The following is an 11,946-nucleotide window of genomic DNA, read 5'->3' as shown; positions in this document are numbered from 1 at the left end:
CCTTCCATTAACTCTTAGTTGTATTTAACTCTTGTAAGTCTTCAGCAAAAACGGTAGTCAAGTAACTTAATAATGACCAGTATTCACGACGCTGAAGTTAGCCTCCGATTCGCGACTGTTTGTACACTGATTGTCTGTTTTTTGTGACACTAATTGATGTAAAAACATTTTAGACATTTTAGGTAAGACATTAACTTTGCCTGACACCCGCTATTGTATTTGTGAAACGTTTATTTTATTTGTGAAAATGCTAAAGGGGAGATTTCATCGTTTTTGTTTGATACCTACAGACCTCATTAGACCAGGTCCAGATCAAAAACCACTGTACCCAGACTTCTCAAATCTGGACTAGATTAATCTACAGGCCCTGAAGATTAATTCAGACACAGTTTCTGATCTGTGAAACCTTTATTCTATTTGTGAAAATGCAATAAAGGCAGATTTCACCGTTTTCTCATCATATAGACCACATTAGACCAGGTCCTGATCAAAAACCACTGTACCCAGATTTCTCAAATCTGGATTAGATTAAGCTACAGGCCCTGAAGATTCACTCAGACACAGTTTCTGATCTGTGAAACCTTTATTTTATTCCTAACTTCAACGTCGTCCAGTATTCCTACATTTTTTTTTACCTTGTGTACTCATATTTAATAACAAAATACAGGTGAAAGTGTTACATATACAGTATATTTGTGTAGAAATGCTATATTACATCAGCACAGTGAGTGACTTATTACAGATTTCATACATTTACATCATGCTGTACTCTGAGCTCAGAGCCTCTCTCAACAGTCGTGCACGTTTCCCATTGGTTGTGGCGACAGGAAAAACAGATGACGCAACACGGAAGTAAAGTTTACTTACTTTCACCACAACTCAGGGCTAAACGTAACGCTGACATTTTATTAAATGCTTTAATCATTTGTTGAAATTGTAGCACAGCAGAGTCATGAAACAGTTTTTTACAGTTTTATTGCAGTTCTTGTTGCTCGGACACACCAGGAGTTGGGGTGACGGTAGGTTTGGCTTCCGTGGACTTTTGCTTTAGCACCTTTTGAATGTGATGTCGGAGTTGTGTTTTTATTCACAGACAGACGAAACACACGACTTCCGCTCACAGCACAGTTCGGAAACTAAATGGCAATTAAAATCTAAAATAAGTTATTCTGAATGCAAAACGGAGCATAGTTAGCATTAGAAAAAAAGAGACCCTGCAGGTGTATCTATAGCGCTGCTAACACTGTATTTACCTCAGTGTCAGAGTGTTAGCTAGCCTGACTGTGGTGTGTAGGACGCAGCAGTGACACTTGTGCTCGGTAGTCCTGTACTTCCTGTCACGTCCTGCCACTTTAGCTCACATTTTGACCCGCCTGTGTCAATATTATAATGATAAGTACGTCACGGCTAAAATAAACATACTACTTACGTAACTACTACTTATGATAATAATAATAATATTAATAATAATGACGACTTACTCATATTTTTTATCTCTTCAATTTCTTAGCTCAAAACGAGTCAATAGCAACAGCACAATAAGCTGTTTGGCAGAGAAGATTTGGCAAATGTTTCATGGATGCAACCCACATACTCCGCTCTGCTGCTCATCCCACAAATGCATGTTCCTTACAAATGTGGCACCATTTAAAAGGGAAATAAACAGGCTTTCCAACGGTATAAGATGTATTGCCAAGAAGCATTGTTACAACAAAGAAACAATCTACCAAACACAATTTTCCTTACTTTTTGTGCTATGCAGGAGCTTTTCCGTGTTTCCAAATTGATTTTTAATCTTATAATGAAAACAAGTTTTTTTCCCTCTTCTCCCCACTGCAGGCAGTGTGCTGCTGCGGGATGTCCAGGTGTTGACTCTGTACAAGGGGCGCTACACCACAGCGAGACGCTCCCACCCTGTCCCTCAGCTTCAGTGTGCTGGAGGCTCCGCAGGCTGCCACGCCTTCGTCCCAGATGTGGTCCAGTGTCAGAATAAAGGCTGGGATGGAGTGGATGTACAGGTGAGGAAGGAGATGAGGTGGAGTATAAGATTTGCTCTGAGTAGGGCTGGAACTATTCATTAATCTGCAGATTATTTTCTCCAATAATCATTTGGTCTACAAAGTGTCACGAAATAGTGATTAATGACCATCACAGCTTTCCCAAGTCCAAGCTGATGAATTCAAACAACTCATTTCATCAGACAGACTGTCTAAAACACAAAGAGCTTCAATTCACGGTAATGGGGGGAGAAAAATCACTTTCAAGAAGCTGCAGCCAATTAATTTTTGGCTTTTTGGCTTAAAAGTAATACTGTAAAGTCACTTATTACTGTCAAGTTAAAGTAACTAGTAATCTCTAATACACTACAATTTGGAAATAACTTGCCCAGCAATGATCCACATATATGGCATGTCAGCCTGTAGCTAACAAGAATTGTTAGTTGAGAATTGCCAAAGGTCAGTTTGTGGTCATGCAGAAACAGCATGTCCATTAAAGCGTTTGTCCACCAGAGAGATCTGATACGTTGATAATTACACTGTAATATGTTCTGCTCAGTACACAGCTTGGTCACAACTCTTCAAATGTTAATGCAAACACATTTTGTTGGGCCTTTATAAACTCTCAAATATAGATATTGGCACAAGCCTCTCAAACGTGGTGTGAGTCAGGCTATAACTCAAACAGACCCAATTTACTGTTTGTCAGTGGGAAGCAAATGAGGGATCTTTTCCTTGTTGCCACACCGGTCGCTTTTGTTTTGGGGTGGGCTTCATTATGTCAATCATGGCTTCCCCTAGGTGCTGCTAGTCCAGAGTTTCATTCTTGTTTTCCCAGTGTCAGAAATTAGTTGAAAAAAGTTTGTAATTGTTTAATAATATATGTGTATTGAAGAACTAGGATTAATATTTTCCCTATATTTTATGACATCACACAAGCTGTAACTTGCAAAAGTCCTGAACCTAATGAAAAACACTCGTTTTAGGTATCACACATAGAAAAACTGTACAACTATCTACCTTTGAAATAAAAGCTCTGAATGTAATATTATAGCCAGTGAAAAGTATGAAAAATATCTATTTTCAAAAATTATTGAATGATGATGAAGTAACATAACATCATTTTCATATATCTGCACTCTGCAATGACTTCTATCCCATCTAAGAGTTTCAAATAAATTAAAATAAGCCTTCTTGGGAAATGAAACAGTTAGAAATTATATATATATATTGAAATCTGTGGCACTCAGGTTTTTATGCAGGACACGAGAATGTCTACTTGTGACAGAACTACAGTGCATTAATACTCCACAACATTATGTTGCAACAAAGTGAATTTTTGAAAATGAAATATTCTTTGTTTAGCTAAAATCAAAATATCGATTATTTTCTCAAGAAAATCGATGCCATGAACTGGGAGGCCCAAGCTGAATTGGTATGGAATGACCCAATAAGGGTCTTGAATATTATGGTCAAAGGTTGTAATTTCCCTCCTTTTCCCTCACAGTGGGAGTGTAAAACTGATATGGACAACAAATACAGATTTGGTCGCATTGAGGTGAGCTGTGAAGGCTACAGTAACCCTGATGATGCCTACATACTGAAGGGCTCCTGTGGGCTGGAGTACACACTGGAACTGACTGAAGAGGGTCGGAGGAGGACTCAGGGCAGCTGGGGTTCCCAGAGTGGATTCAAGGGATTTGGAGGTGATGGATTGATTCATTAAGCTTCATCTCCACACAAGGACTACATATTTAAAAAAAAAAATTCTCTTTCTGCTTGTCTGTCTCAGGTCTTGGGGACTTTGCCTCCAGTTTCTTCAGCGGTTTCTCTGGAAAGAAGCATCAACATCAACATCAACAGCACCACCAGCAGAGCTCGTACCCATCAGGTGTCGAGGACTCAGGAGGCCTGCTGATGGTCGCTGTGCTTCTGCTCTTAGCCTACGGCGTCTACAAGATGTTCCTCAGCGGGAACATGGCCCAGCAAGGACAGGACGACGGACAGGCTGGTTACCCAAGAGATAATCACTACGGCTCCACTGCAGGACCTCCACCCCCAGGATTCAAACCTGATTACACAGGTAGCTGATGCAGAATGAAACAGTGTGGATAGAGCAACAACAGACGCCTGGTTTGCACTGCATATTCTGCTTGGAAAACAAGCTAATTCAAAGCATCCCTTTTTTAGGGAGGTTGTGCAAGATTGTAATTTTCTTTTCTCTTGTAAAAATAGCTGGATACTCGCTGTACTATGAAAATATATGAAAATAAGACTACAGCTACCTTCCTAAAACATTGAATGTGTTCTGCTTTTGTGTTCAGGCTATTCTGGTGCCAATCCTGGCTACGGTTTCCACAGTGACTACACACATGGACAACAGTACCCAAGAGGACAAGCTGCTCCCGGCACAGGCGGCGGCTTCTGGACCGGCATGGGGACGGGAGGGGTGCTGGGATATCTTTTTGGTCGTCAGAGGTGAGTGTAGAGATGAAGAGAGAGAAATGAGTGGAAAAAGACCAATATACCAAACGTTTGCATGATTCCACTCAGAGCCTTCATGTTGTTCTTGCTGTGTTTGTTTTCTAGAAGTCAGCCCCACAACTACAACTACTCCAGTTACAGTGGCAGCAGAGCTCCTCCTGCTGGAGACCACTCCTCTTCCTCTGGGACACGCACTGCTTCAGGTAGAAGGACTGCATGTTCGCTAACAGAGCCACACACCCAGATATTGATGAAAAGATTGCTGTTGACACTAAATATCTAGTTGACTTATTGCCTTTAGATTGTTTGTTTCAGGGAAACCTGAGTTTCCTGAGACTATGAGCAGATTATATTAACATCACCCACCCCTATGAGCATTACTATAGACCTCCTAGAGACCTCCCTTAATTATAGCATGGATGTGATAGGTTGGTGGTTCCTAAACTTTTTCTTCAAATGCACACACCCACAATTCTTTTGCTTGCTCCTATAGAATGTATTTTAAACATTGAATGTCAATAATAGAGAACTGCAACTTCAGTGTGACATCTTGTTGAAAAAACTAAATAAGAAAAAAAGCACCCTTTATAGTGGAAGCATTTGACACAGTATCATATATCTTTTCTTTGTTCTGTGTATTGCTTTAAACAGATGTTCTCAAAATTCCCTGTACGGTTTAATATAGTTTATAATACTGCAGCTCAGTGAGGATACAGAGGTTTAATATAGTTTATAATACTGCAGCTCGGTGAGGATACAGAGGTTTAATATAGTTTATAATACTGCAGCTCAGTGAGGATACAGATGTTTAATATAGTTTATAATACTGCAGCTCAGTGAGGATACAGAGGTTTAATATAGTTTATAATACTGCAGCTCAGTGAGGATACAGAGGTTTAATATAGTTTATAATACTGCAGCTCGGTGAGGATACAGAGGTTTAATATAGTTTATAATACTGCAGCTCAGTGAGGATACAGATGTTTAATATAGTTTATAATACTGCAGCTCAGTGAGGATACAGATGTTTAATATAGTTTATAATTGACTTTCAGGTTTTGGAGGAACCAAGAGAAGATAGGAGCTGTGGAGGTGGACAGATTCTCGACAATGGATGGCACTGGCAGAGTTTGAACTGGTGCAGTACCAACAGACAAGCTGAGAAGACCCTCTCTTCACACTGAGATGAACTTGTCCAACAGTAACATCGCTCATCAGGTCGTTTTGATGTCAGCTACTGACAGGAAGCTCTTGTTTTTCTGTGAATGTGTGGTTTGAGCTTTAGCCTGAAGGCCTTGTTTTTGAAGAACATTTTATGACGGCCGTTTCAGTTTTTCATTGTTTTTTTTAGCTAAGATAGACATATTTCAGTGGGAATCCACTCTATACATTTTACTTGTGGTCTTGTAGAGGGGATAATTATCTCTCCGAAGTCTCTTCTCTATGGACACTTTAGTTTGGTCAGTGCTTTAATTGACTTCACCTGCAGGCCCATACTATGCTTTCTGTATTTACATTTACATTTAGGGCATTAAGCAGATGCTTTTGTCCATATCATTGAATACTCAGTTTAAATGTTTAAATTTTGATGCTTATTAAGAATCGTCTTAGCTGCAACAAGAGCAGATACAAAATAGCAAATTATGGTAATCATGAATGATTCACTCCCACATCCAGTGGGTGTGGGAGTGAACATTCAGGCAACATAGGATGCAAACAACAAGATACAAAACAAGGTCTGGACACGTGCAACACACAGGACAACTATAAAAAGCAATAATTAGTTACTGGTTTTTTAGCACCTAAAACAAAGTTTAAAAAAAAGTGTACCTTTTGTGATGATTGATTAATGCACTCCAATCTTTCAGTCTCAGATTGGGCCTATTATGAAGCTGTGTTGAAAATAAACTTCCTTGTTAAAGCCCATTTGTTTTGACTGCTTTATTGTTTTACGTTGCAGCAGATTCTGTAGTGTAAAGGACTGCTTTCCCAACTTTTCAATGATTATAATGCAGCTGTGATTAGTATCGTTTCAATACTGATACCCATAGCTGTCATTTACAACAGTAAGGCTGTCACAACTTTTTGAAATGGCAGATTTAGTCTCCATCACTTTGTAAAAGCATAATTAGTTTAAATTGTTCAGCTTGCACTAAGAAATGTTACCTCACACATAAGGATGCTTTGCTCTCCATCAAGACCTGCTGAAACAGGCTGTTGCAAATGTATTTTAACCAAGGCCATGTGTAGGGAAACTCTTATTGTTCATTAGATAATAGATGTGATCAGCATACACTGTAAAATCAGAATGTGATACATTAAATGGACTGACTGCCAGAATAGCCTGAGGTTCGCAAACATATTAAGATCATTGCGTCTTGTTTGTTGGATTTTACAGTAGCCTCCATAATAAGATAGTGACGTACAGGTTTTCCTCTTGGACATGGTGCAGTTTGAGGTGCTGTAAGTCAGACTGCTGCACAGTTGTTTAAAAAAAGCGTGGCAAGCTACTGTACTTTTCTTTGATTGATTATCTTGTGCATTTTATGCCTAGTATTGTCATAATTCCAACTCCAGAGTAACCAAAGCTATGCCCTATGGAGGCATATATTGAAACTGAGTGATAAAGTTAATGGTTACCCTTACTGTTTGTACACATTCGCTTAATCATACCATACCGTTCCACAAAAAAAAAATCAATATGTTTTGGCTTTGTTGCAATAATGGTTAAACACTGTGAATAAAATGGATGAAGCATCCTCTACTTTCTTCTGTCTTCCTTTAGCTGTGCTGTTATCTGCATGGTTTTATCCTTCAGAGCCATCCTTATCTTGGCCAGGGTTCTGGGACTGCTTCCTCCAGACTGTCACACACACAGACAAGATATTGACATCAGATGAAGAAGATTCATCAAAATACTGAAATATGGGTTCCTTACACTAACCTTTACTGTAGAGGGCTGTGCCTCTCCTCCTGAAGCTGGGACATTGTAGAAGATGGAGGCAGGGAAGACTTGTGGAGAGGTGGAGGAGGGAGCCTGGCCAAGGGTCCCTGCTTTAAAACAAGACTTGTGTCACTTTTCTACATTTACTTTTTGCATATTCACTCATACAAAAATATATTCCATTACATTTTCTATTATTTAGTTTTTCTACCCTCTGTGAGTCAGTCTTTAGCGAGGCATACATCATATGTGCAGTAAAAAGGCTAGATAGTAGAGTTTTTCTAAGTAGATGGATATTATTAAAGAGATGACCATGAGTCTGACCATGGCTGTGATCATGACGACGCATCCGTGGTGCTCTGTGTTTCCTCTTCTTGCTCAGCTTGATGAGATACTTCTTAACTGCACTGTCCAGAAGCCCCTGAGACTGGCAGAAGAGACAATTTAATCCGACAGTAAAAAGTGATCTGATATTTGACACAAAATATAAAATTGACACATTGTTTTGAACCTCTTACCAACCTTAGTATCAGAAAAGTTCATGTCAGTGTCTGCAGGCAGCATAGGCTGGATTAACTCCACGGTGTCGTAAATGTCTTTGGTCCTCGGGCCTGTTTGGAACAATCAAGACAGTAACACTCTGCAATGCCACAAATGATTCTGAGCATGCAAAATAAAGATGGATTGTAAAATTCTTTTTTTTTCAGACATCAATCATTGCTAAGAGAGCCACTGCACGTCGGTCAGTCAACTCAAACTGATGGCTTCAGTGCACCACCATAATTAAATGGGTATGTTGGAATATAATGCTATCATGACTGATTAGAGTGATGGACAAACCTACAAAAATAAAACCAGACGTGTAAGAAACCAGTTATCATTTAAACCTGCCATGTAGCCTTATTTACCATGTCCTAAAGTTATAATTGTAAAGATTTCAGTCCTGGTTGACTTGGGACACCAGTAGTTACCGTGGTAATATCCATTTTAAAGGGTAGTTCTCCCAATTTACACATTACAGTGTGTTTACAGGTCTTGGGGAGTACTACCTATGTGAACAAAGCCTTAGTTTAGTATAAAGCCTTTTGTGGCTCCAGTGGAAGCTGCATGTAATCTGATGAGTTGCCTCTAGTGATGTCACTAAGTTGCATTGTGGGTAATGTAGGCTCCGGGTTTTGAAAGGCAGTCCACTGATTTACCATTACACTTACTGTTGGATTATGGAGAGTTCAAAAACAAATGATCCAAATCAATACAGCAGGACCAGAGATATCACCTTTTTATTCCACACATTCCTTCCACATTCCTATTCCTTTTCAAAACGTGGTATCTACATTACCCACAATGCAACTTAGCCACTGAGTGACATCACTGGAGGCAGTCTATCAGATTATGCATGTGTTTATCAGATATGTGTAAAATTGGTGGAGTTACCCTTTAATTATACAGCAAGCAGATGTTGCAGCCAAACAACCTCCATCTGATTTCACGCTACACACACAGCCAGTGGTTTTCCACACAACAGCAGGATGCAGTCACAGGAGCTGGAGGTGTGTCACTCTTCTGTCCCTCCCTGACAGATTTGCAACAAGTCTGCTTTTAACCACATCAACTAAATGACTGATGTCTTCTTTTGTATGCATATTTATGATGAATGATGGCTGGCAGTACTAATGTCTGTGACAAATACTGACAATAATAATATTTCCTGTGACTACACTTGAGTGCTTCCATGTGGATCAGTAGCACTAACATATTGGGTTAGCATTAGCATTAACTTATTTCAGCTCTGACATAGGTGTAGGAGATTTACAGTAAATGCTGAGGCTAATGGCATACAGATCAAATAATGCTGGATTACATGCTGCATTGTTTCCTGTGAATCCCTTATTAATGTGAAGGCAGTGTGAATGGCGGACTCTGCCACAAACAATGAAAACTAATACTATATATAGAAAGGCACAGAAATACATGCAGCTACCGCAGAAAAGAAAAAAAAAAGACTTTCTACCTCACAAAATATTATAAAAAACTAACATGTAAGCTACTGAATGTCAGCAGACGTCTCTGCAGGTTTTTATACAGCTTCAATCTAAAGTGACAGGGTTATCTGTGTTCCTGTGCATTACAATCACAGGATAATCCATCATCTTTCCTCTAATAACAGACTTAAGACATTGTCCACCCTGGGTTTACTTACTCATCTGATCTGCCTCACTCTCCAGTATTATCTGTGGTATGGCATTAATGGACACTCTCTCCATCTCCCGTTGCTGATGAGTTTGGCTGTCTTCTGTGATTACATTTGGCAGATCGATATCCTCATAAACAGATTCCTCTGGAACAGCAGTGTTGCCTTCAAACACATCCAGAGCAAGGTCCAGTTCAGCAGTAGAGTTATATTGGGAGTTCACACTGAGCTGTCCCATGTCATCTGAGTGTGTGTGGCATGGAGCTGGGTCATGATGGGAGTTCTGGTCTCTGTACAGGAACTGTGACCACTCATCAGCTGACAGCATCTTCTCCACCAGCTTTACTGGACTGCACACTTTGAAGGAGCTGAATGGACTGTGTAAGATGGAGAGAAATAGTAGTAGCAGTATTCACATAAATACATGTTGTGTCACATCACCCCCCTGGTTAAGAAGCACAGAAAAGGCTCTACTTCCTACACAAACTAAAGAGGCTCAATTCCGAAGCCAGATTCTGGTCAACCTTTACAGAGGAGCAACAGAAACCCTTCTGACTGGAAACATCACAAACTGGCATGGTTCATCACGGCCCAGGACATGAAGGCTCTACAGTGGGTGACTCATACTATATCTTTAAGTGTTATACCGAATGTATTTTTTTCATTCTCATGTTCAATGAGTGTATTTGAAGTTGGTTTTCTGTTATGGAAACTTTTTACATTTACCCCTCAGATGATCAACATTAAAAAGAACAATGATCATGTGCAGGAGTTTTAGGTCAGGTGAGTAAGGAGGTGAGAGAGATAATGTGGGGGATAGAATGTGTTCACCTTTCAGATGTTGCATCTCTTCTTTTAATCCTCCTCTCCATCAGGTCCTGGCTCTGTGTCTCCATCACTACTGATCGGTCCACAGTCACTTCTTCCATCCCTTCTTCTTTCTCCCCATCCTTCATCCCTCCCTCCTCCACATGCCTCCTTTCATCCTTGATAATAAGCATGCAATAGGAACGTTTATTTTTGAGAAAAAGGGGTTAAATATTACAACATATTGTTCATCACTTTTACAAAGTGAGATGTAAAGATAATAAAGACAATAAACTTTCTGATTTTAAAAAAAGAAAGAAATAATCCAATAATTGATTGTCCATTAATTCTAGGTTCATGCTACAAGGCGTACTCTTTGCTGAACTTGAAAGAATAGCATGCGTTGGTTGTTTGGGAAAAAGAAGGGTGGGGTTATGGTGACAGCAGGGTTATGGTGGCAGTGGGGTTGTTGGTGGCAGTGGGGTTATGTTGGTAGTGGGGTTGTTGGTGGCAGTGGGGTTATGGTGACAGTGGGGTTGTTGGTGGCAGTGGGGTTATGGTGACAGTAGGGCTATGGTGGCAGTGGGGTTATGGTGGCAGTAGGGTTATGGTGGCAGTGGGGTTGTTGGTGGCAGTGGGGTTATGGTGACAGTAGGGCTATGGTGGCAGTGGGGTTGTTGGTGGCAGTGGGGTTATGGTGGCAGTAGGGTTATGGTGGCAGTGGGGTTGTTGGTGGCAGTGGGGTTATGGTGGCAGTAGGGTTATGGTGGCAGTGGGGTTGTTGGTGGCAGTGGGGTTATGGTGGCAGTGGGGTTATGGTGACAGTAGGGCTATGGTGGCAGTGGGGTTATGGTGGCAGTGGGGTTGTTGGTGGCAGTGGGGTCGTTGGTGGCAGTGGGGTCGTTGGTGGCAGTGGGGTTATGGTGGCAGTGGGGTCGTTGGTGGCAGTGGGGTTATGGTGACAGTGGGGTTATGGTGGCAGTGGGGTTGTTGGTGGCAGTGGGGTTATGGTGATAGTAGGGTTATGGTGGCAGTGGGGTTGTGGTGGCAGTGTAAGGTTATGGTGGCAGTGGGGTTGTTGGTGGCAGTGGGATTATGGTGACAGTGAGGTTATGGTGGCAGTGGGATTATGGTGGCAGTGAGGTTATGGTGACAGGTGGCAGTGGGGTTAGTTAAACATCCCAATTCCTGCGTGGCCCGCTTACTTACCAAACATGTTAGACATTGAGCATGTTTGGGATGCTCTGGATCAATGTGTACAACAGCATGTTCCACCTCCTGCCAATATCCAGCAACTTCACAGCCACTGAAGAGGAGTGGACCAACAATCCACAGGACACAATCAAAAAACCTAATTACCCCCTAATTACTTCACATTTTAGCACTGTCTTTTACTGTGACCAGGCCAAACACACCTGTGCAATAATCATGCTGTTTAATCAGCATCTTACCATACCTGTCAGGTGGATGGATGATTTTGGCAAAGAAGTGCTCACAAACACAGATTTGAACAAATTTGTGCT

The 11,946-nt window shown here is 40.8% G+C and overlaps 2 protein-coding genes across 2 annotated transcripts; one reads left to right on the top strand and one right to left on the bottom strand.

The window, feature by feature from the left end:
* Positions 1 to 832: 832 nt before the first annotated feature.
* Positions 833 to 6,407, top strand: saraf (store-operated calcium entry-associated regulatory factor). Its single transcript, XM_084374288.1, has 7 exons — positions 833 to 1,019; positions 1,840 to 2,018; positions 3,505 to 3,703; positions 3,790 to 4,080; positions 4,322 to 4,475; positions 4,587 to 4,684; positions 5,537 to 6,407. The coding sequence occupies exons 1-7, from the start codon at positions 953 to 955 to the stop codon at positions 5,560 to 5,562; spliced, it is 1,014 nt and encodes a 337-aa protein (XP_084230414.1). The 5' UTR covers positions 833 to 952; the 3' UTR covers positions 5,563 to 6,407.
* LOC311269834 (uncharacterized protein) lies at positions 5,681 to 11,674 on the bottom strand. Its single transcript, XM_084374293.1, has 7 exons — positions 11,633 to 11,674; positions 10,448 to 10,602; positions 9,626 to 9,993; positions 7,948 to 8,036; positions 7,750 to 7,852; positions 7,426 to 7,535; positions 5,681 to 7,344 (listed from the first exon to the last, which is right to left on the bottom strand). Exons 2-7 carry the CDS (start codon positions 10,570 to 10,572, stop codon positions 7,243 to 7,245), a joined length of 897 nt encoding a protein of 298 aa, XP_084230419.1. The 5' UTR covers positions 10,573 to 10,602; positions 11,633 to 11,674; the 3' UTR covers positions 5,681 to 7,242.
* Between the last annotated feature and the right edge of the window lie 272 nt (positions 11,675 to 11,946).

This window comes from Pagrus pagrus (assembly GCF_965226575.1).
Source record: "Pagrus pagrus genome assembly, chromosome: 2".
Taxonomy (NCBI): Eukaryota; Metazoa; Chordata; class Actinopteri; order Spariformes; family Sparidae; genus Pagrus; species Pagrus pagrus.
Note: the sequence above shows the minus strand (reverse complement) of the source record. Positions and strands in the feature narration are given on the sequence as shown.